The sequence below is a fragment of the Sinocyclocheilus grahami genome, unplaced genomic scaffold (assembly GCF_001515645.1).
Source record: "Sinocyclocheilus grahami isolate Dianchi unplaced genomic scaffold, SAMN03320097.WGS_v1.1 scaffold3.1, whole genome shotgun sequence".
NCBI lineage: Eukaryota > Metazoa > Chordata > Actinopteri > Cypriniformes > Cyprinidae > Sinocyclocheilus > Sinocyclocheilus grahami.
In genome coordinates this window covers 3,943,942-3,967,794 of record NW_015505182.1, presented here as the reverse complement: position 1 = coordinate 3,967,794, position 23,853 = coordinate 3,943,942, and the positions used below count along the sequence as shown (strand labels likewise).

The following is a 23,853-nucleotide window of genomic DNA, read 5'->3' as shown; positions in this document are numbered from 1 at the left end:
GAAACATTTATGGACCATCCGATCCAAACGGTTTATAGTGAAGGTCCATTTGATTTGACACACTCATGTTATCAATATTCCATTCATGCCCTTCTTATTTTTCAGTTACTGTAAAGCCCCATGTTCATGTGTTGACATCTAGCACATGCTTGAAAGTACATGCCACATTTGTGGTCACTGTTCCCCATCATTCTGACATGCAGCTCTATAGTGGCAGCTCTTTGCCGCAAGAGACCTTTGAAATATTTATCTGCTTTCCCTGCCAGCAGAAGTCACTGCTCTTTAGTAGCGTTTCACCAGGCGGCAGGATAAGAGAGTTGTCTGTGCCAGGGTCCCGATCATATCCTGCTGAGCGACTCTTCTCATTGCAGCTGGAGGAAGAAATTATGTGTCATTCTGTCTTATAATGTTTTAATATATGCACTTTGAGCTGTGTTATAGTAACATCAAATGCAAACCGGTTTTGTTCAGCAGTCATTGCGCTGTCCTCACATATTTTCACTACAGTGCCCACGCAGTCATTCTCAGGCGTTTGAAACCTGTGAATACATCAACAATATACAATTTAATGACTAAAATATTAAACTACCCAAATTAAAGGAACAGTTCACCCAAAAATGAAATTTTGCTGAAAATGTACCCACCCTCCAAACAGGTAAAAATGTCACAGTAAGTACTCCACATGACTCCAGTCCATCAATTAATGTCTTGTGAAGTGAAAAGCTGAGTATTTATGAGAAACAAATCCATCATTACGGTGTTTTAACTTTAAGCTGTCGCTTTTGCAATCCATAATCTATAAAAATGCTTCCTTCAGTCTCCTGGTGTCCTCTCACTCCAAAATCGCTTGTAAATGGTGCAAAGGATTGATTGGTGAGCAAGTGATGTAATCTGTTCTGATGAAGAAACAGACTCATCTACATCTTGGATAGCCTGAGGGTGAGTACATTTCCAGCAAATTGTAATTTTTAGGTGAACTATTCCTTTAAGCAAATGGAATGCTGAAGTAAAATATTCAAATATAATATATAAATATTTCAATAATAAAACAGAAAAACAACCTGGGTTCCAGACGCTCTTTTACTTTTGCTATGGATAAGATGTAGGGTCCAATTTGTCGTGCAATGGTTGTCAAGTAGGAATTTTCTTGCTTCAGCTGCAGAAGGTCATGGAGCTGTGCTGTAATTAGCAAATTAATTAGTTGACTAATTAGTGGAAAGAAACAGCTTAACATGCATGGCCAAATGAACCCTGAGGCAGCACAGACAACTTGTTGTTTTTCCTCACCTTCGTAGATCTCTTGCTCTTTGGTTACTCTTTGAAAGGTCACATCCCATATCTAGAAAGACATCCAGAATATGCTAAGCTGCTGCTATGTTTTGAAAGAATAATGGTTTTGCAGGAATTATAATTTAGCCTCACCTCCTCAAATATGGCCCTCTGGGTCTGCACAGCAGAATACTGAGATGCGATCTGTTTGTCAATGAGTACAGACCTTTCCAGGATCTCATCCATAGTGTCCGTGTTGATGAGAGAGTGATGTTTTGTTAGGTCTCTGTGCATCTCCTGAACCTCGTCCTTCAGCTTCTGGACCTCTGTCTGAAGAACCTGGCGCATTAAAAATGCATGGAATTAATAAAATAATACACATATACACAACCGTTATTTTACGAGACCCCAAAAAGACAAACAAACATTGTTTAGAGCATACATGCATGGAATGAAAAAGCATTTTATTCTCTTGGTTGCAAATAACTGAAATGCAGCAGCATTCAAAAATTGTGAAATAATACAGTTAATGTGGTATAAAAGAAACAGTTAATTGAGTGTAAAAGAGTGTAAGGGAGATCAAGTTTATAGTATGCATGACATAATCATTAAAATCATTAAAAAAATATTTTGAGGCTAACATATTAAAAAGTTGACACTCGTTTTTAAAAAGACTAATAATTGTTTAACTTTTTCAATGTTTAGGAGTACACTAACTTATCCAGACCTTACACACACACAGAGAATAAAAACCATACATCTTTATAAAAGACTATATGGCTGCAGTTATTACTGAATGAGGACTAATTCTTACCCTGTAGCTCTTCTCAAAGTTGCGGCAGTGCTCAGTGAAGGGTGACTCTCTGCCCTCAGCAAGCAGCACTTTGGTGCAAATGTTTCGGTGAAAGGTGGGCCTGCGGCCAAAAGGCATTTCACTGAGAGAAGGGGACGGGCACGACATAGACAGAGGGGACAGCCTATGGTAGGATAAGAGAGAGAGACAAGTATGACAACACTTTATTAAATTCAATTATTTTACTTATCCTGTAACATTCTTATTCTTATTTTGGGTTTTTGTTTAAACAATGCTCTCGTGAAGATTTTTAAACAACAGTACATTTAACAACACTAAATTAGTAAAAATTTTGATAAACAGTTAATAAACAATTAAACGCACATCAAACAAAACAAAACCTATTTGTTATCTTCATTATTTATTTTTTTAACCAAAACTACATTTTACAGGATTAATAAAGAGGTTGTATTTATAATGAATAAACATCTAATGCAGTGTTGTTTTAATATTACTATTTAATATCTAATATATTGAATATTATAAATATATTTAATATTAATATTCTATTATTTATTAATATTTTGGGTTTTGTTTTTATTTGAATTGTATATTAAATGTAGTAATTATGTTAATTTTATTCGTTTTTTATTTTACTTCTTAGCTTTCATTTTTATTTACATTATCAAATTATTTTTCAATTATTACATTAAAATTTTAAAGCTTTAGTAATTTTAGGACTTCTACGTAAACATATTTATTTCAGTTAGCCAAGGCAACAGTTCTACTCTTTGTTTAAGATTTATGATTAGCTTTTTTAACCTAATATATTTTCTTTTATTTCAGCTGTATTTCAGATAAACATTTTTTAAAATATATTTAGTTAACAATACCAACACTGATTTCAAAAGTTTAATGTTCTATGTCTTAAGCAGAGCAATAACAGATTATATAAAAACAACCATCAAAACATTGACATTCAGACTTATTTTGAATAAAATTTAACTGAGATTCTGTTGCTTATCACATTTTCAGAGCTTCATGACCATTGACGCTCCCTACATTTAACGGTGCACAGAAATGCAGCATTCCCACCTCTGCATTCACAAACCTTAGTTAGAAATTCCTGAGGTTCAGGAACAGGAGTTAAAAGCTTAAGAATGAAAAGCCTATTGAAAGCTCATAACGAAGCAAACATCGAGAAAAAAAAGTGTTACCTTAGTTTCAAAGCTTGTTTAATCTCTCTTTCCTAGTTCCACGTACCGTGTCGGTACAAGTCCCACGAGTGAGTCTGGACACTGTATGTTCTCTGAGCCTAAGTGACAATGTCCCACCCCCGAACTTTTACCAATTTAAGATGCTGGCACCGGCGTGACATCAGCAGCATAGGAACAAAGTGCTCCCATGGCCTAGCGCCTTTGTGTGAGCTCTGTGCTACGAGCAGGATCCGAGACACTTCTCTGAAATTCTGTTAAAAATAGTGAAAGAAGCCTGACCTCCGTACTATATCTGATGGCACAGGGACAGATGGGGGAGGACGTTTGTTTGGTGGAGGGCTTCACAAACCTGAGAACGGTATGGATGATTGATGTGGAAAGTTGTCACAGGGACTTGCGTCATTGGACTCTATATGGAGAGATGGAGGCTGCTGTGGAGGAATGGCTGTATTCATTCTGATCTCTTATCACCTTGGGTATTACGTGTAGATGCATCGAGGCTGTAATGCTGAGTCTTTTGTGTAAACGTGTGGCAACAGCAGATGGTGTGGCATGGCAATGAAAATTCAATATGGAAACTTTTAATCATGACAGTGGACTAAAAGGATTAGAACTGATATTTTGCAATGGCTCCAACAAATATTTAGACGCTTAGGCCAGACCTAAAAATGCATGACATAGCATTACATAACAAAATATCAAACGGATGCATTAAATTGATATCTTTAGTTTAATTCATTAAAATATTTAACGTAATTAACACAGCATCCCATTTTTTTACCTGGCATCCTTTGACTAGTGCTACAGTAAACAGTACAGTACAGACTATATGAACCTGCTGTCAAGCACTATAAGACGCAAAAGAGAACTTAAAGCAATAGTTCACCCAAAAATGAAAATTCTGTAATTACTCACCCTCATGACATTTCAAACCCGTAAGACCTTCATTCATCTTCGGAACACAAATAAAGTTATTTTTGATGGAATCCAAGAGCTTTCTGTCCCTGCATAGACAGCAACGCAACTGACACGTTCAAGGCCCAGAAAGCTAGTAAGGGCATCGTTAAAATAGTCTATCTTACATCAGGGGTTCAACCTTAATATTATGAAGCTATGAGAATACTTTTTGTGTGCAAAGAAAACAAAAATAATGACTTTATTCAACAATTTCAAGGCCCTTTCTGGGCCATAAAACATTTCAGTTGCGTTGTCTATGCAGGATAAGAAAGCTCTTGAATTTCATGAAAAATATATATAAAAAATACATAACAATTAATGACAAAATGTTCATTTTTGGGTTAACTATCCCTTTAATTCAGTATTGACGTGCTGTCTGTAAAGCAGCACTCTGTGAACGCAGGCATCCGACAAGTGCATATGTACAGAAAGCTGCTTCAGACAGCATTTTTGGCGAGTGACCTCGTAAACACGGTTTTAAATTAGTTAAAAAGTCCTAAATGACCGTAAAGAGTTGGGAGAAAACCTGCTGCAGTCTGTGTCATTGATGTAAATCACAGAACAAAAGAAAAAGAGAATTCACTTCGATGCTCTTAAATTATTACCTTTTGTTTCTTGAATAAAGACTCTATATTCAGCTTATAGTTTACAATTTATAGTTTATGTGAATATTGTATTAAGTTCCCTATTTTTCAAAGCCTATTAAATGTTAAAAACAATGGCTTTCAATTATACTGTAATGTTGAATGACCACAATTAATGAGACATCAGTAGCAGAATTGGTATCAGTGATACTGGCCTTCATTAATAATAGACTAAGAAAAAACATTTAAACGCATATTTAAAATATACCATCTTTATGTTGTTTTGGAGATTTGATGTGAAATTATGAAAAATATAAGTATATTAATATGCAATTAATCACAATTAATTACAGAAAAGTGTGTGATTAATTAGTTATTTTGTGCAATTAATTTGTAATTTTTTTCATTAAATGACAGCACTAATATGCTGTATATGTGTTGTTGCGGATATGCTTAGTATCAGTTTCATGGACGTTTAGTTTGTATTCAGTTGTTCCTGTGTTCCTTTGTTTGATAATATGTATAAAATTTCCTTTTTGATTCTTTCTGGTGTCAAACTTTATGGAACATGTCTACAGTTCCTGTAAAAAAAATAATTGTTTTAATGGCAAGTTCATTCAAGTTAGGCCCGAGAAAAGCTAATCATGGATTGATATTTTGTTATCTAACTCAAATACTAATGTCCAGATACTCTTTGGGGCTGTTGTATAACAGTATGCACTATGGCATGTCAAACAAACTCAGAACTAGTTTCAAAAGCTGGAACTGCACAGCTAACGTTCATCAGCCCTGAAAATAGCTACTACACTATGCAGATAGACAGGAATCAATGCAGACATTAAGCAGATATCCCTCTCCTCTGGTTTCTTGGAAAAATGCTTGTAAAAACTCCATATAGTTCACTCCATGGCAACAGGAGTTTGACACAACCCGGAATTCAATGAGACCTGAGGTGGATTCAGAGAATAGGAATTTAGGATGACATCCCTTTCTTTCGTAAGCTCTGTTAGTATAGATTTGCACTGATACCTGCACATGTTCACTTCTGCTGCACTAATCTTTCTCACTGCAAACTGATCAGGAAACAGTACTCATATGCAGCTATATTATGAATAAGGCTCTGAAGTGCTCCAGTCAGTGGCATAACTCTCTGAGCCCTTCTCCCGGAATGAGAGCTTTCCAGGAAGTCTGGCTCATGTATCCCTGTGCCTCATGTTATCACCTCAGCTCCTGGCGCCTCACAGACACAGGACTAACTCTGGCTATAACAGGACAGTTGCCACCTGGTGCTTGTCAGGGAAAGTTACATAAATGTTTCTCTGTTTAGGAGCTTAATAACCGGCTGAGTAAGCACCAGAGTAATGCCAGTGTCTCCTTCCTGTTGTGTGCTGTCAGCTCTGAGCCATTAGACAGAAATCAATAACTGAGTATCTGAGTATACGAAATGGGTGTCTTTTGCGTCCCTAAGAAGTAATCAAACATATAATTATTATAACAACAAATAAATTTGTGATTTAAAAATATATGTATTCTCTCATCAATATTACATCAAAAAAGTCAATTAAATATTAAAAATAAATAATGTAAATAGCATTGATGCTGATTAGGGTAAGGTTTTTGGCCTGTCCCTCACTATGGTTTTTCTTTTTCAGCAGGACGTTTAATATGAAGTCAAAATTATATAAAAATCATATGTGCATATTGTTCTAAATACAGTCTCATTGCTAAGCAATGTTTTTTGGCATAAGTAAAAAAAAATTCTATAAATTATAAATCATTTTATTGGTGTTCCCTTGTTTCATATCAGCCCTGTTACCCTAATGAAAAAAACCTTGTAAAACAATGTACATTCAAGTGACATCACTTCTAGGACGTTACAATGCACAATGAACTGACTTTAACTTAACTTAATTTGAATTATATTTTACTTTGGACATATACCTTTTTTTATTATCTCTCTTGTAAAAATATATATTTTTTCTAAATTGACTTGCAGTTACCCTCCAAAATTAGGATGTTCCTGCTGAATATAAAAATATAAAATCAATATAAAAATCATATGTGCATATTGTTCTAAATACAGTCTCATTGCTAAGCAATGTTTTTTGGCATAAGTAAAAAAAAATTCTATAAATTATAAATCATTTTATTGGTGTTCCCTTGTTTCATTTCAGCCCTGTTACCCTAATGAAAAAAACCTTGTAAAACAATGTACATTCAAGTGACATCACTTCTAGGATGTTACAATGCACAATGAACTGACTTTAACTTAACTTAATTTGAATTATATTTTACTTTGGACATATACCTTTTTTTATTATCTCTCTTGTAAAAATATATATTTTTTCTAAATTGACTTGCAGTTACCCTCCAAAATTAGGATGTTCCTGCTGAATGACAAATATAAAAATTATTTAAAAAATCCCAAATTTGAAACAATCCCAGTGAAATGAGGGACTGAAATGCTGCTCATATGTGAAAACTATCACATACTGCAGTTCTAATTAAGATATAGTAGTAATGCTTGTGTTTGTAACATGGTTGACTTCAATGATACAATTTCTTGTCATTTTAAGCTGTTTTCATTTCATGGATATTTAAAAAAAATGCTAATTAAACTTATTTTATATTTCAATTTTTCCAAGTGGAAAAGGCATTGATTTCGTGGAAATCGATGACTCATCAATGCTTTATTAAAAATAATAAATATATATAAATATATATTTCAAAAATGTTTTTGAAAGTAGTCTTTTAAGTTTATAAAGGCTGCATTTATTTGATCAAAAATAACAGTAAAAACTAGAGGTGCAACGATTCTCTGTAAAAGACCGAACTGTACAGTTTGCCACCCTCAGTTCGGCACGCATTTGTACCGCGATTAATCTCAGTTCTAACAAAGGATTTGGAAGATATGTTTTGGCGAAAAACAAGGCTTCAAATACACATTGGGGTGACAACTTTAACAACTTTCTGAAACCACACAGCCAAACCGCTACAGGGTGGCTACAGGAACAAAGCGCAGCAGAAGAAAATGTTTATCTCCATGAAATGGCAGCAGTGTAAACGAATAAACTAAAATTTATAAGCATTTAGTGGAATTCTCTCTTAATTTGAGCTGCTGTGTTGTTATATGAACAAATATTATTAAAGGGGTCATGACATGAGAACCCCACTGGCATTCAGCCACTTAAAAGTCCGCGTGAACCGGAAGTTGCTGTCGACTTTATTTCAGTATGGTGACGTATATCCAACTGAAACGGAATATTTAGTAGAGGGTGGGGTTTTATTTTTGTGCTCCTCTTCTCATCTCTCACTTGCAGGAAACTAAAGGCCGTATGTCCGCCAAAACGCTTTTCCCCACAGCTAGTGTATTTTTTCAATTGTTCTCAATGGGAGCGCCACATTTTTTAACATGCCAGGAGCGCACCAAGTGCTGAGCATCTTTTTCGCGCTGAGCGTTTGGCCATTTTTTTCTCAGCGCCGAGAGTTCAAGAATGTTCTACTTTGGGTAAAACGCTGCACTCATCGCTGTCACTTTCTAGTCAGCTAACCAATCACAGTGGAGAAGGGGTGGGACTAATACCGACCACCCTGCTTGTACAACGACTGAACAACAATGAAGGTAATATTGCTTGCCTCCGAGTATTTATGTCTTTAACAGATTGAATTGCCGGACTACCATATATTGTTACAAAAAATAATGCTTGGAGAAACATTTCATTCCCTATGTGTTTGCCATTACTTCAGTAGATATTCTGTATCATAGCTATTCTGTATCATAACAACCACAGCGTCTCAACTGAAAACGGTTGGAGGGGTGTGGTTAAGCAAATTCTGCCCAAGCCGTCAAACTGACGTCATCAGAGAAGGCATTCCATTCCAGAGCGGAACAAATGATCAGATTTTGATTAAAATTTACCAAGACAAACAATTTTTTGTGAACGGATTAATTGTTATTTGTTGATCTTAAGACTAGTAATGTGCGCTAACAAAATAAATATTGTACATTTTTATTTCATGGACTTTAACGGCTGACACTTGATTATGCTGAATGTGAGTGTCGCGTCACAAACAAATAGAAATTACAATCACTGCCGCTATCTTGTCTACACTATTATTAAAGGGGTCATGACATGAGAACCCCACTGGCATTCAGCCACTTAAAAGTCCGCGTGAACCGGAAGTTGCTGTCGACTTTATTTCAGTATGGTGACGTATATCCAACTGAAACGGAATATTTAGTAGAGGGTGGGGTTTTATTTTTGTGCTCCTCTTCTCATTTCTCACTTGCAGGAAACTAAAGGCCGTATGTCCACCAAAACGCTTTTCCCCACAGCTAGTGTATTTTTTCAATTGTTCTCAATGGGAGCGCCACATTTTTTAACACGCCAGGAGCGCGCCAAGCGCTGAGCATCTTTTTCGCGCTGAGCGTTTGGCCATTTTTTTCTCAGCGCCGAGAGTTCAAGAATGTTCTACTTTGGGTAAAACGCTGCGCTCATCGCTGTCACTTTCTAGTCAGCTAACCAATCACAGTGGAGAAGGGGTGGGACTAATACCGACCACCCTGCTTGTACAACGACTGAACAACAATGAAGGTAATATTGCTTGCCTCCGAGTATTTATGTCTTTAACAGATTGAATTGCCAGACTACCATATATTGTTACAAAAAATAATGCTTGGAGAAACATTTCATTCCCTATGTGTTTGCCATTACTTCAGTAGATATTCTGTATCATAGCTATTCTGTATCATAACAACCACAGCGTCTCAACTGAAAAAGGTTGGAGGGGTGTGGTTAAGCTAATTCTGCCCAAGCCGTCAAACTGACGTCATCAGAGAAGGCATTCCATTCCAGAGCGGAACAAATGATCAGATTTTGATTAAAATTTACCAAGACAAACAATTTTTTGTGAACGGATTAATTGTTATTTGTTGATCTTAAGACTAGTAATGTGCGCTAACAAAATAAATATTGTACATTTTTATTTCATGGACTTTAACGGCTGACACTTGATTTTGCTGAATGTGAGTGTCGCGTCACAAACAAATAGAAATTACAATCACTGCCGCTATCTTGTCTACACTGGATACAGTATACAGAAATGTGTTCACTTTCTGACACAGTCCATGCGCTTGGGTCTTTCAATAGGACAAAATTGTGACGTGACATGTGGCCAAGTATGGTGACCCATACTCGGAATTTGTGCTCTGCATTTAACCCACCCAAAGTGCACACACACAGCAGTGAACACACACACACCGTGAACACACACCCGGAGCAGTGGGCAGCCATTTATGCTGCGGCGCCCGGAGAGCAGTTGGGGGTTCGGTGCCTTGCTCAAGGGCACCTCAGTCATGGTATTGAAGGTGGAAGAGAGCACTATACATTCACTCCCCCCACCTACAATCCCTGCCGGTACGAGACTCGAACTCACAACCTTTGGGTTACGAGTCTGACTCTCTAACCATTAGGCCACTACTTCCCCTTGGACTGAAAGAACATTCACTTTGACGCATTTGGTTTAAACAGCTCATTCTCGTCTTTGTACAGATATCAGAAGGTTCCCAGCATAAGATTTTTTGCTTTGTCTGGAATTGACCGTTTTATTTTGATTATGTTGTCAAAACACTTACATGCAATAGTGAAGGGGCGTTACTGTTTCCTATGCAATGAAGTTAGCCAATCATAACAGTGGCCAATTACTGACAAGCCTTACAGGACCCGCCCCTTAAACACTGGTTGTTTCAAAGAGAGGGTCAGAATGAGGGTTGAAAAGAATAATTTTTCCACATATTTTTTTGTGTGCAAAAAACTTTATTAACATTATAATTAAACATCAAGAAACATAGTACAAAATAAAAAAATAAAATAAAACCATGTCATGACCCCTTTAAGTTTTTGGATCTCTAGATTCATTTATGATTTGAACTTCGTCCTGTGTGATCACTGCTGTCATTGGAAGCTTTAGGCAAATCAGACTCTATTACATTGATTTCCAATGGATTTGACATTATGTAAATATAATGAACTGAAATCAATGCGCTTGTTTCTGTTTTGCAAACAATTTTACAAACAATTTTAGTTTTATCAGCAATCGAGTTAAACTTGAAAGACTTGAGGATGTGCGTGCATGATGGAGTGCATTAGAAAGGAGTGCAATTATATTTACAGAAATATGAATTTTACTTGAGGCAAACTTTTACATTTATTATTATTATTATTGAATTTTTTTAGCAAACAGACAGTAGAGTATTCTTGTGGAAATTTCTAATAATACTCCCCTTATCCCTATACCGAACCGTACCGAAATATGACCCAAAAACCGCAATATGTACCGAACCGTAAGAAATTTGAACCGTTACACCCTTAGTAAAAACAAATGTGAAATATTATTGTGATTTAACATAACTGCTTTCTTTTTTAAGATATATATTTCTTCAGTGTCACATGATCCTTCAGAAATTATTTGTTCATTTGATGCTCAAGAAACATTTATTATTATTATTATCAATGTTCAAATCAGTTCATATGTTTGTGTCTTTACTTTAAAAACAAATTGCATTGACCCCAAACTTTTGAATCAAAGTCTGTAAGTTATTATATATTTACATTAATATATTGTTTTATATTAAAATAGACTCAACCTACTCAAAAAAAAGTTTGTTTATTGTTATCCAAATTAATTTATTGATTGCAAAAATGTTGTGCAGTTTAGATTTTTACAGTACAATTCTTCTAGTTATAAATATCACAAAATTTGAAATGAGACCACCATCATACATAAATGTATTTTTCAAAAGCATTTCAGCAAAGTAAGCAACACAGTCAGTACAAGGCCAAACAAACAGAGGTAGAATAACAGTGCAGCCATATAACATTTCTTGCATAATACTATGAATGATGTAACAGATAAACTGCTCACCTGTTACTCAAGGTAGTTCCTGCAGTTACAGAGCCAGGCCTCCGCTGGCCCAACAACAGAAGAGGCTCCAGACAGCGGGCAAACTCAGCATGGTAGTCTGTGTTTATCTGTAGGTTTGATGCATCTTTAGTGTCAGAGATCTGCACAATGGTCAGTATGTTTGATTGTGAGCTCACCTTATTACTCTGGACAGGACGAAACTTGTGAGGAAGCTTTACAATGCTACACAGTCTGTCCATCAACTGCTGTTAAGGGTCATAGAGCATGAATTAAAATCAGTTTATTTTGTCTTTGAGGCATTGCATTATCTGTCTAAAGTTTGGAATAATTAAGATTTTTTAATGTTTATTAAAGATGTTTCTTATTCTCGCCAAAGCTACATTTATTTAAATAATTTAAACAATGCACGATTAATCGCATTCAAAATAAAAGTTTATATTTACATACTATATGTGTGCATACTGTGTATATTTATTATGTTTATATAATACACACATACATGAATATATTAAAGAAAAATATGATTTATATATAAAATATTTATATTTATATATCATATAAATTATATACAAGTATAAGTATATATACATATATATCTTTTCAAATATATGCATATATGTGTGTGTATTTATATATACATAATAAATATACACAGTACACACACATATAGTATGTAAACATAAACTTTTATTTTGAATGCGATTAATTGCGATTAATCGTTTTGCAGCCCTATTAAACAATAAAGAAATGTTTCAGCCTATTAGAATGATTTCTGAAGGATCATGTGACAATAAAGACTGGAGTAATAATGGCTTCTGAAAAATCAGCTTGGTCATCACAGGAATACTTTTTAAAATAAATTAAAATACAAAACAGTTATTTTGAATTGTAATAATATTTCACAATATTACAGTTTCATTTCAAATTTTGACTGGTAGGGTATTTAAAAAAACAATTAAAGTATAAATACATTTACATATCCCTAAGTAGATAGATCTACTTACATATCCCATATCTAAGAACTCATATTTATTGGCTGAGCTGAGAAGAGCGGAGCAGTTGACCAGGTGCACCTGAGAACAAAGATAAGATATAAAGTCATATGGTTTGGGAACGACATTAAAGGGTCATATGATGTTGCTAAAAAGAACATTATTTTGTGTATTTGGTGTAATGAAATGTGTTTATGCGGTTTAACGTTCAAAAAACACATTATTTTCCACATACTGTACATTATTGTTTCTCCTCTATGCCCCGCCTTTCTGAAACGTGTAGATTTTTACAAAGCTCATCGGTCTGAAAAGCGAGGTGTGCTCTGATTGGCCAGCTATCCAGTGCGTTGTGATTGGCCGAATACCTCAAGCGTGTGACAGAAATGTTAAGCCCCTTACCATATTGTGATGCCCTATCCAGCCAGAGCGACGAGACAAAAACATTAAAACCCATTACAAACGAGGCATTTGTTGCATCCAGTGGGGACATAATTACAGATTATAATGACTTATACTGTCTTTTTACGCGTTGCATCACGCCGCATAAACAACTCTACACTGCCCAAAAAAACTCACGTTTTAATCGTCACAACAGCCGGCATTGTAGTCTACTCTACCAGGATCAGGAAACAGTCCTCCATAAAATGCGCTGGACACATCTGAATATTTGGGATAAACTGTTCTGGAACAGTGTTGTAAATACAACTTAACCACTGATTTCTAGTCGTGTCCTCTTTTGGAAGGCCAAACAAAGTAGTTTCGCTTTCACAACGAAACAGCGTCACACACCGCGGCCTACAGTGAGCGGAGGCCGGAGGCCTAGAGAGAGCCGCGGCCTAGAGAGAGCGGAGGCCGGCTTGAGTGAGCAGAGGCCGGTGGGCTTTAGAAAGGCGCGGCCGGCGGGCTTGCGGCAACCACATGTGACGACCCCGGGCTGGACTCCGCTTCGTCCACGGTGAAAGCCGATCCGGCGATCGACAGCGCAAAGTTGATGTATTTCCTCAGCGACCAGCACAGATCAGCTCTAGGCATGACGAAGCTGATATCGTCCTCTTTTGGAAGGCCAAACAAAGTAGTTTCACTTTCACAACGAAACACGGCGCCTTCACGACATGGCGGCGGCGGCAACAACAATACTACATCGAGAATAAAAGTTACGCCTTCTTTCTTTGCGTGAACATTTGGGCGGTGTTATGCAAATCTTCCCAGATAGTGAGGTAGATATGTGGGGGCGTGTTAGAACGAGCCGTTTTAGGTAGGCGTGGTTGACTCTTAACTTTTATAAAGAATATCTCTTTGGATTTGAGACGTTAGTCTTTGCAACTTTACAGATCTTCTTTATGCACCAAGAGGTTGTAACACTCCAAAGAGAAAGGAAAAATTTAAATCGCATCATATGACCCCTTTAAGATGAATAAATGATGACAGAATTTATATTTTTGGATGAACCATCTCTTTAAAGTACCTGAAGAGTGGGCAAGAGGGTGGCCAAGTGAGAAAGCTGTTTCTTTAGTGCTTTCTCCTTCTCTTCATGTTGACTGTCAGACATTTAATAAACATATTAGTACCCTCTGGGCCAATGTATACACAACACAAACTTTTCCACACAAAAACACTGCATATTTCCCAAAATCATTCTTATTTTAGCATTTCGTCCTTTGTTTGCTCTTGCATGACCCTGATATAAAACACACACGCACACATGTTCACGCTGAGTCCTAGATTGCAGCCTGGCATAAATAGCTTAATTCCTGGAAGACATCAAGCCAGCTTCCAGGCAATGATGGGAAGGGGACGGGGGACGGGGGACGGGGGACGGGGGACCTTATTCTAAATAAAGCAATATTATGATTATGGGTCCCTGTAACGCTTCACGATTCAATTCTCAGACCATATGGTGCAAATGCAAAAATGAAACCAAACATAAATTTTTTCATTTTTTCAGTTACTTCATAAATTAATAATTGCCATCTTCTCTCCTTTTTTCAGTTTACTAAATTGTGACTTAAGAAATTATAATTTTTTTATTTTTATAACAACCGCAGCTGTGGAAAGTGGCAGCTGAGCATAGCGGAGCATAGCAAATTACTGTATAATGTTTTTCAAATGTAGCCTTTACAGTTCAAACATTACCCTGAAATATATGCAGACGGATTTTCGCGGCATAATTAAAATATCCAAAACCCACTAGAACAGTGTTATATATTTTGCTGACTTGTGTACTTACATTATCCCAAATGTTTCGAAGAATGTTTAAATCCAGAGAAATAAGCAATTTTAACTAGTGTCATTGTGTCGCCTGCCAATGACATCATAACCCCTCGATTTCCGGTTTTGTTTTGTAGAAAACATGGAAACACCAAAGACGCTTTAATATGTTGTGCGTTTTAATAGACCGGTGACGACCGCATTTAACAGATGAGCATTATAACAGAACTTTTAAATGTATCTCGTATGATAAAACAGCTGCTTTTCCCCCCCACATACGCACGGCCGGAAGGAGCGGAAGCGGTCCACTGTGGCAAAATAAGGTGTGTCCTCCAGTGTCACTGTTTTAGTAGGATATATTAAGCCACGTTAAGTGTTTGTGAAACAGTCTGCGGCCACACCCTCGCTAGCTAATGGTACAGCCCACAGCGCAAATTGTAAGATAAAAAAATGGAAAAATAGAAAATTGTTTAGATTTTATTTATTCAAATCAGTACGTTTACATGGGCAACAATACTCCGATTTTAATATGATTAAGACAATAGTCTGATTAAGAATCTACCATGTAAACAGAGATTTTTGATTACCTTAATCCGGCTAAAGTCATAATCGAAGTAAATGGAAATCGAATTAAGACTTATACTATACTGAAGTGCAGAATAGACATGTAAACACCAAGTGGCAAACTCCCGCTCTCTCTTGTGAAGCCAACACGGAAGTGACTTAAACTGAAATTCGTCAACTGGCCGCTAGAGGCTGGCTGCAACAGGGAGTCAATCCCATAGACTCCCCATGTTAAAACGCCCAACTTTACAGCAGAAAAAAACATGTTTACAGCCTGGTTCAAAAAAAGATTTTGGTCTATATAGCTAATTTTGCCCTTCATGACAACTGTGAGGGGGGTGAATTTTTTCATAACTCATCTGTTTAAATTATATTAAGCCTTAAAATTCTGCATAATTAAGGGCGTGGCCACTTGAGTGACAGGTGGATTGCTGCTGCGGTCACCACCGTCAAGCTAGGTGGGCTTGGTTTCAGCAACCAGCTCCTGCCTCTTTGCCCATTTTCGATTATCCGGAAGTGACGTGCTGCCAAGATGGCGACGGCCGGCTCCGCCCACTTTGAGCTTCAAAAACGCTCTTCGCAAACCTACAGATGACGTCACGGACACTACGTCCATGTTTTTATACAGTCTATACTAAACACCTTAATCACATTATTACCGTCGTGTAGGACTTTTCGCCGCATTTTGCGACAGGATACACACACGGCAGTGGTCAACCGTTTGACGGCAAATAAAAGAGCTTCAACACCGCCATCGTCTGTATGCACGTACAAATAATTAACTGTACTTGAAGCTTTCATAAAGTTAAAAATGAAACACGCAAAACTGTACATGGCATCATCACGAAGACGAACTATATGTTTATACGTGAAATTCCGGAGGGGACGTCGGATGGCGTCGCGTGGTGATGTAATAACGTGTGCCATTAATCGAACTATGTAAAACGGGAACATGATAGGAATATTCTAAAAGCAACTCATGTAAACACCATAATCATAATATTGGCTTATTTAGAATAAGGTAAATAATTAGATTACTGATGTCCATGTAAACATACTGATAGACAGTTTAGACTTATTGGATTTGATTGGACAATATTTACCTTTCAGCTGCGTTTAACATGGCCTTTTTCCTCTCTGCAAGTTTTTCCTTGGAAGAAAAGAATGGATTTTACTTTTGGACTATTTTTATCCTCAACATGCAATTTTCAGTGATGATTTAAGCACATATGTAGCCTGTTTAACACAAATTACATTATCCTTAAATTATATGGTTTGGACGACACGATCTGTGTCAAAGAATTTTTCATCTCTCACAGCTGCCCATTATTCTGGTCTGTGGTCTCAGTGTGCCTCCTCCTGGAGTGTTACCTCACCTGCATGCTGTAGAACAGAGTACAGATAGCACTTTCCTCCTCCTCAGCACTTGTCCGCACTTCACCCAGCATGGCCTTCAGCAATACGATGGCCTCTCGTGCTGACGTCTGCAGCTCCTTCACTCCCTACAGAGCAAAAGAAGTTAGTACAAACTGTATCCACTTGTCGGCCCTCCACAGTGGGGCTGTACTCTTTGACCCAGATGTTGGTCCAGCAGCTTCTAGAACTTTTTTAGTTCACCTTAAAAGAGTTTCAGCTGTGTTCAAAAAATGACATGCATTATAATCTTCAATATACAGGTGCATCTCAATAAATTAGAATGTCGTGGAAAAGTTCATTTATTTCAGTAATTCAACTCAAATTGTGAAACTCGTGTATTAAATAAATTCAGTGCACACAGACTGAAGTAGTTTAAGTCTTTGGTTCTTTTAATTGTGATGATTTTGGCTCACATTTCACAAAAACCCACCAATTCACTATCTCAACAAATTAGAATACTTTATAAGACCAATAAAAAAAACATTTTTAGTGAATTGTTGGCCTTCTGGAAAGCATGTTCATTTACTGTACATGTACTCAATACTTGGTTGGGCCTCCTTTTGCATGAATTACTGCATCAGTGTGGCGTGGCATTGAGGCAGTCAGCCTGTGGCACTGCTCAGGTGTAATGGAAGCCCAGGTTGCTTTTATAGCGGCCTTCAGGTCATCTGCATTGTTGGGTCTGGTGTCTCTCATCTTCCTCTTGACAATACCCCAGATTCTCTATGGGGTTCAGGTCAGGCGAGTTTGCAGGCCAATCAAGCACAGTAACACCATGGTCATTGAACCAGCTCTTGGTGCTTTTGGCAGTGTGGGCAGGTGCCAAATCCTGCTGAAAAATGAAATCAGCATCTTCAAAAAGCTGGTCAGCAGAAGGAAGCATGAAGTGCTCTAAAATTTCCTGGTAGATGGCTGCGTTGACTGTGGACTTCACCTCTCACTGGTAATTACATAACTTTATTTTGATAATTGCATTTTAAATTAATTAATGCAGTGTGTTCTTTAGGTATACAGTTGTGTAGTTAGTATAAATACATTGCTGGACATAGTACTGTACATCCAAAATGGTGGCATTGTTCTTTTACTTGTATGTTCTTTGAGCCGTGACATACTGACTACAACCAAATTTACACTAGAATTGTTTGTGTTCCCTCAGGAGAAGCGTGCTTTCAGAGAATGCCGTCTGCCTGAAAGTCTTAATAAGATGACATCAGACACAAATGAACATGATCTGCCGCGGTGCACTGAGAGTATGCATGAGAAACTATGCGACGCTCTCACACAACGTAAGTCTCATCATTTACAGTAAAGAGTGTGATGAAGTGTCAGACACAACATGAAGAGGAAAGGGACATGCAGACAGGAAAGAAACTTATGTTGAATGAATCTTGTGTAATGTTTAATAAATATTGTGTAATAAGTTTTAAGTTTTAAATGTGCCCTATTTTGTTAGTATCGTTAAAAATAAATATATTTTTTTTATGAATATCAAAATTCAAAATTATTTACTGTCACATTTGATAAATTTTATATCCTTGCTAAATAAAAGTATCAATTCTTTTTTTTCTTCTTTTTTTTTTAATGTACAGAATGGAGTGTACATTCTGTAATGTAAGGAGTATTAGATGATATGGGTATTATACACATTTCAGTTAATGATTTAAAGTTTATAGTTTCTGGAACTATCCATACTTACTTTTTTACTTACTTACCAGAACAGCTTGATCCAGTATTTCACATCCCTGCCTGTATGCAGTCTCAATGTCAATGCAGTGAGTGCGATCCTCACTATATCATGAAGTTAAATATTCATCATAATCACATTCATTTCATTCATATTTTGTTCTTTTATCATTCAAATGCAAAAGTCTTACATTTGCATGTCTCTGAAACACTTGATGCACAGCATGGACTTTTTCTCTGTCGAAAACATGATGTACAGCTCTTCATGGAGCGCTGATGTAAAAATGCAAAACATCAGAGGAAGAATTTATTTTGTCTTTACACACATAAATCAATGATATATGCATTTTTTTAATGCATTCCTTTAGGGAATGAGGATAATTATGGGAAAGAAATTATACTGATAAGCCAATAATTATTTTCTGGTTAACTGCTGATAACAAATAAATTATAAATATATCAATATTAAAATTCTATACCATTTTGTCTAAGCAAATTAACTAAAATTAATAATTTTAAACGCCAAAAGTAAATTTAGCCATCATAGCATTATAATGAACTATATGAAAAATGGATATTCACTTTGAGATCTGCTAAATATTACACTTAACATTATTAATGTTATTTCACTAAACAAAATGTACATTTGCATAAACATTTCTCTGTGTAGGTATACATGAGTATTTTAGCTTTAATTTGTTTATTACAAACACACAGCTTTTTGCTTTACAAGACATTGATGGACTGAAGTCCTGTGGATTATTCTGACGGCACCCATTCACTGTCATTTCTCCAAATCTGTTCCAATGAAAAAACAAACTCATCTACATTTTAGATTGCATGAGGGTATGAAAAATCTTAAGCACATTTCCATTTTTGGGTGAACTATTCTTTTAAAGATTACCTTTATATGAGCGTTAGATGGCAAAAATAATCTATATGTATTAGAGGAAAGATGATGGAAAATACTCACAGCACTTGCGGTGGCCCTCTTTGGTGCGTTTGGCCAGGGACACAATATCATGCTGGGAAAACATCCTGGCTTTGTGTGTGAGCTCTCTGCACTCTCCACACAGTGGCTGGCTGCAGGTGTTACAGTAATACATGGCCCCTGCATCCTGTGCACATATGCACATGCTCATTCAGTCAAAAAGATGTGCCGTTACTATTACTGCTGATGTCTCACAATAAATGAAGTGCATGTATTGTTCAGGCACCTGTGCTTTGCACTCCACATCACAGTTAGCACACTGTACTACACTGTCTGTCGAATTATCCACCAGGAACTTGAGCAAACGGTCCTCTGGGGGAAGTGCATTTGTTCCCATCACGACTGAGGGGTATCTGCAAAGAAACATATAAATTAATGCTTATTAAATTTGTTAACATATTTGAATATCTAATAGCCACCTATTATAATTTTTTTAACTTAATTTTAGTAATTTAACCATTTAATGGTTACAGATCAACTTTACTACAAAGAAATTGTAGTCCGTTACTGATTTCAAATTACATGACAAAAATTGTAGTAAAGTAATCCATTACATTACACACTTTAGGTAATGTAATGAGAATACTTTTAGATTACATTTTACCTAAGTCATTTATCACATTGATGATAATCTCATACCATATTGATATAAAAATACATAGAGTAAGAAAATATATTCCATTCGTTGTAATTAATAACATAACAAAATAAGATTTACATGTATAATTAAATATAAATGTCATGGTCACAAATTTGTTGACATATAACTAATGACCTAGAAATCATGGTGCATTAAACATTATGTTTCATGAGTTTAACGAAAAGCTAATAATTAATTAAATAATAAAAATGGAAAATTAAAATAGGTCATTTTTGAATAACATCAATCAAAATAAAGCACTAAAAAATAGAATATTTAATTTGTTTACCTGCATGTCATGTGACCATTAACCAACTGAGAATAAACATGCAAATGTGATAGGACTTAAATATTTATTTTTAAATCTCAGGGTATACATCAAGTAAATCTATTAGGTGAAAGATGTTTAGATGACAAAAAAGTTTGGGAATGCCTGCATTACATGTAAATAAGATTTACATGTATAATTAAATATAAATGTCATGGTCACAAATTTGTTGACATATAACTAATGACCTAGAAATAGTCCAGAATCTTTTGTTATTTAATAACCTTTCGTTGTAATACATTTTAAAAATTCTAAAACTTTTTATGGTAAAAGGAAAACAAATGTGTTCAGCGTGTTCTCAGACTTTTGGACTCCACTGTATGACACACTGACACAAAAATGTACATCCTGCCTCTCCATCAATCTACTAATTTATCTTGTTTTCATTATAATCAGCTTTTCTGTGCCAGTAACAGCATCAAAGTGGTGAATTCATGCATGAGGGAGTGTGTGGTGCTGCAAAGTACAAAAGTTCATTATCTGCAGAACAAGATCCCACACTCACACTAAACTGAGAAAGATTACACCGCCACACGCGCATACAAACAAACAGCCTATAATATAATAGAATCTAAACAATAAAAATGTTCCTCATTTTGGAACAGCACTGCAGCATTTCTATTGTGTTAGGATGTGGTAATAGACTGCAGTGCTGAATGAAGCACTGCTTATACCCACTGAACCACACACTGCTGGCACCATTACTCTGGTCTTGTAAAGCCAGGCTACTTAGATGACACAAATGCAAGCTTGCAGTGGGCAACAGTGGATAAATATAGCAGGGAGAATTTAGAGCTACAACAAGCTACACAACATATTGTTTTTTTGTACAGTAGTTGGATCGGCGGACGTTAATGAGACCAATATAGTGGGAAACCATCCAGACTTACTTAGTTAGTTAGTTGAATGAATGAATGAATGATGCATTTATATAGCGCTTTCTCGTGTATTGTTATACACCCAAAGCGCTTTCACAAACATGTGTGGGGGGGGTCTCTCCTCAACTACCACCAGTGTGCAGCATCCACTTGGATGATGCGACAGCAGCCACAGGACAACGGCGCCAGTGCGCTCACCACACACCAGCTACAAGACGTTAATGAGACCAATATAGTGGGAAACCATCCAGACTTACTTAGTTAGTTAGTTAGTTAGTTGAATGAATGAATGAATGATGCATTTATATAGCGCTTTCTCGTGTATTGTTATACACCCAAAGCGCTTTCACAAACATGTGTGGGGGGGGTCTCTCCTCAACTACCACCAGTGTGCAGCATCCACTTGGATGATGCGACAGCAGCCACAGGACAACGGCGCCAGTGCGCTCACCACACAACAGCTACAGATGGAGAGGAGAGAGAGAGATAGAGCCAATCAAGTTGATGGGGATTATTAGGAGGCCATGATTGACAAGGGCCAGTGGAGGGAATTTGGCCAGGACACCGGGGTTTCACCCCTACTCTTTACGATGAGTGCCATGGGATTTTTAATGACCACAGAGAGTCAGGACCTCGGTTTAACGTCTCATCCGAAAGACGGTGCTTATTGACAGTATAGTGTCCCCGTCACTACACTGGGGTGTTCGGACCCACACAGACTGCAGGGTGAGCACCCCCTGCTGGCCTCACTAACACCTCTTCCAACAGCAACCTAGTTTTCCCAGGAGGTCTCCCATCCAGCTACTAACCAGGCTCAACGCTGCTTAGCTTCAGTGGGCAACCAGTTTTGGGCTGCGGGGTGATATGGCTGTAGGTAGTTGTCAACAAATATATTAAATATATTAACACAATAAAACACAATAAAAACATGATAACTTAAAAAAACTAAGTCTGCATATATATATATATATATATTGAAAGTAAACTGTTTAAAGTTTTGATGTTTGATAAAATAAATGTAGCTTTGTTGAGCATAACAGACTTTTTTCCAAAAACATTACATACCGGTAGTCTTACTGACCAAAACGTTTTATATAATTTAATGATAGCAAGTAAGATGAACAAAAATGTAAATAAATCCTCATTTTAAACAATATTTACTCAAGGTTCAACTGATCTAACCGACTGTTGAGTTTTGGAAATGACTCAGCTGATTATGCAAAATGTCCAAATATTGTCTGATTAATTTCCCTGGTCGATATATCATCTATCACTAATTCGTTTCACCACCAGTCTCCTGATTTTCTCTGTAAATTGTAAAGAAGCACATAAAAATAGCAGATCTCTGAGTCACTTCTAAACACGATGAAATAGGTCAACACCAGATTGTGTGTAATTGTTATAAGCTGTGGGATCAATGCACCATACACCTTTGCCAAGATGCTTGTTTTTATCAAATGACAATGCTGTGATGTGATCGGAGAGACCACCATGTGGAGTGCTTGTTATGGGGCTAAAATCAGAACACTGTGGACGTTCTGCAGCTGTCCTAATGCTAACTGCCTTAAGAGGATAGCTGCTAGTTGCATGTTGCATGAATTTGTGCTTTAATTTAATTAAACAAAATAAAGCCTCCTTATCGGCATTGATCATGGAACATTTCCATTACACATAAAGTTCTGTATAGTGAGGAAAAATTCTAAGAACTCTTTGGGGAAATGGCGCTTCTATTGCATCACTTCAAAACCCCCTTTTGGAACCTTTAATTTTAAAAGTGAACACCAAGAAATGAATCATACCATCGGAAGAACATATGTTTGTCATCAAAACCTTGGACAACTCTTCAGAACAGAAGACTTGACAGTTATGTATACAAAACTATAATGGGTGGGTTGTACGAAGAAAGATTACAGGAGTTCAGGTTTGGCACTAGATACGTTTTGGAATTAACCCAACATCCAGCTTGAAGAAAACTAGAATAAGTGGAGAGCCAAATGTAACCATTATAGAGGAACTTGGCTTAAGTCTGCTGTGGCTGGTTCTGACTGAATGCTTTTGTCACGATTTCCATTTCCTCACCCCCAAAATCCTTGAGGTAAAGGTTCCTGTTGTGTACTGAGATCTCAATAAAGCAACTGGGAGTTTTTTTCAGTGTCTACCTTGTCCTTATTTAACTTTTGGTTTAATAAAAATGGTTTTTAGTAATTTTTTTATAACAACAAACCAACATGGAGCAAATATGCTGCTTTAATTGGTCAAGCATAATGCATGTACACTTTTCCTATTTGATTTTTGTACTTACCCACAGAGGGGGCAATTGAGGCGATTGTCATGGGCCCTGCTATGCAGACAACTGGCACAGACGATGTGGTAGCAGTCCAGAAGACATGGTTGGTGGTATTGCTCATG

The 23,853-nt window shown here is 36.7% G+C and overlaps 1 protein-coding gene across 1 annotated transcript in view; it reads right to left on the bottom strand.

Annotated features, from left to right (window-relative positions):
- Positions 1-23,853, bottom strand: part of LOC107581479 (RING finger protein 207-like) — a 27,725-nt gene continuing 3,872 nt past the window's right edge. Inside the window, exons 3-18 of the mRNA XM_016267061.1 lie at positions 19,825-19,951; positions 19,581-19,725; positions 18,799-18,880; positions 18,637-18,712; positions 16,885-17,010; positions 16,612-16,658; positions 14,202-14,274; positions 12,749-12,817; positions 11,921-11,989; positions 11,745-11,851; positions 2,084-2,246; positions 1,423-1,608; positions 1,288-1,339; positions 1,062-1,179; positions 459-539; positions 1-371 (exon numbers count right to left, since the gene is read on the bottom strand). Coding sequence (XP_016122547.1) covers positions 206-371; positions 459-539; positions 1,062-1,179; positions 1,288-1,339; positions 1,423-1,608; positions 2,084-2,246; positions 11,745-11,851; positions 11,921-11,989; positions 12,749-12,817; positions 14,202-14,274; positions 16,612-16,658; positions 16,885-17,010; positions 18,637-18,712; positions 18,799-18,880; positions 19,581-19,725; positions 19,825-19,951 — 1,687 coding nt within the window. The 3' untranslated portion in view covers positions 1-205. The remainder of the gene's footprint in view (positions 372-458; positions 540-1,061; positions 1,180-1,287; positions 1,340-1,422; positions 1,609-2,083; positions 2,247-11,744; positions 11,852-11,920; positions 11,990-12,748; positions 12,818-14,201; positions 14,275-16,611; positions 16,659-16,884; positions 17,011-18,636; positions 18,713-18,798; positions 18,881-19,580; positions 19,726-19,824; positions 19,952-23,853) is intronic.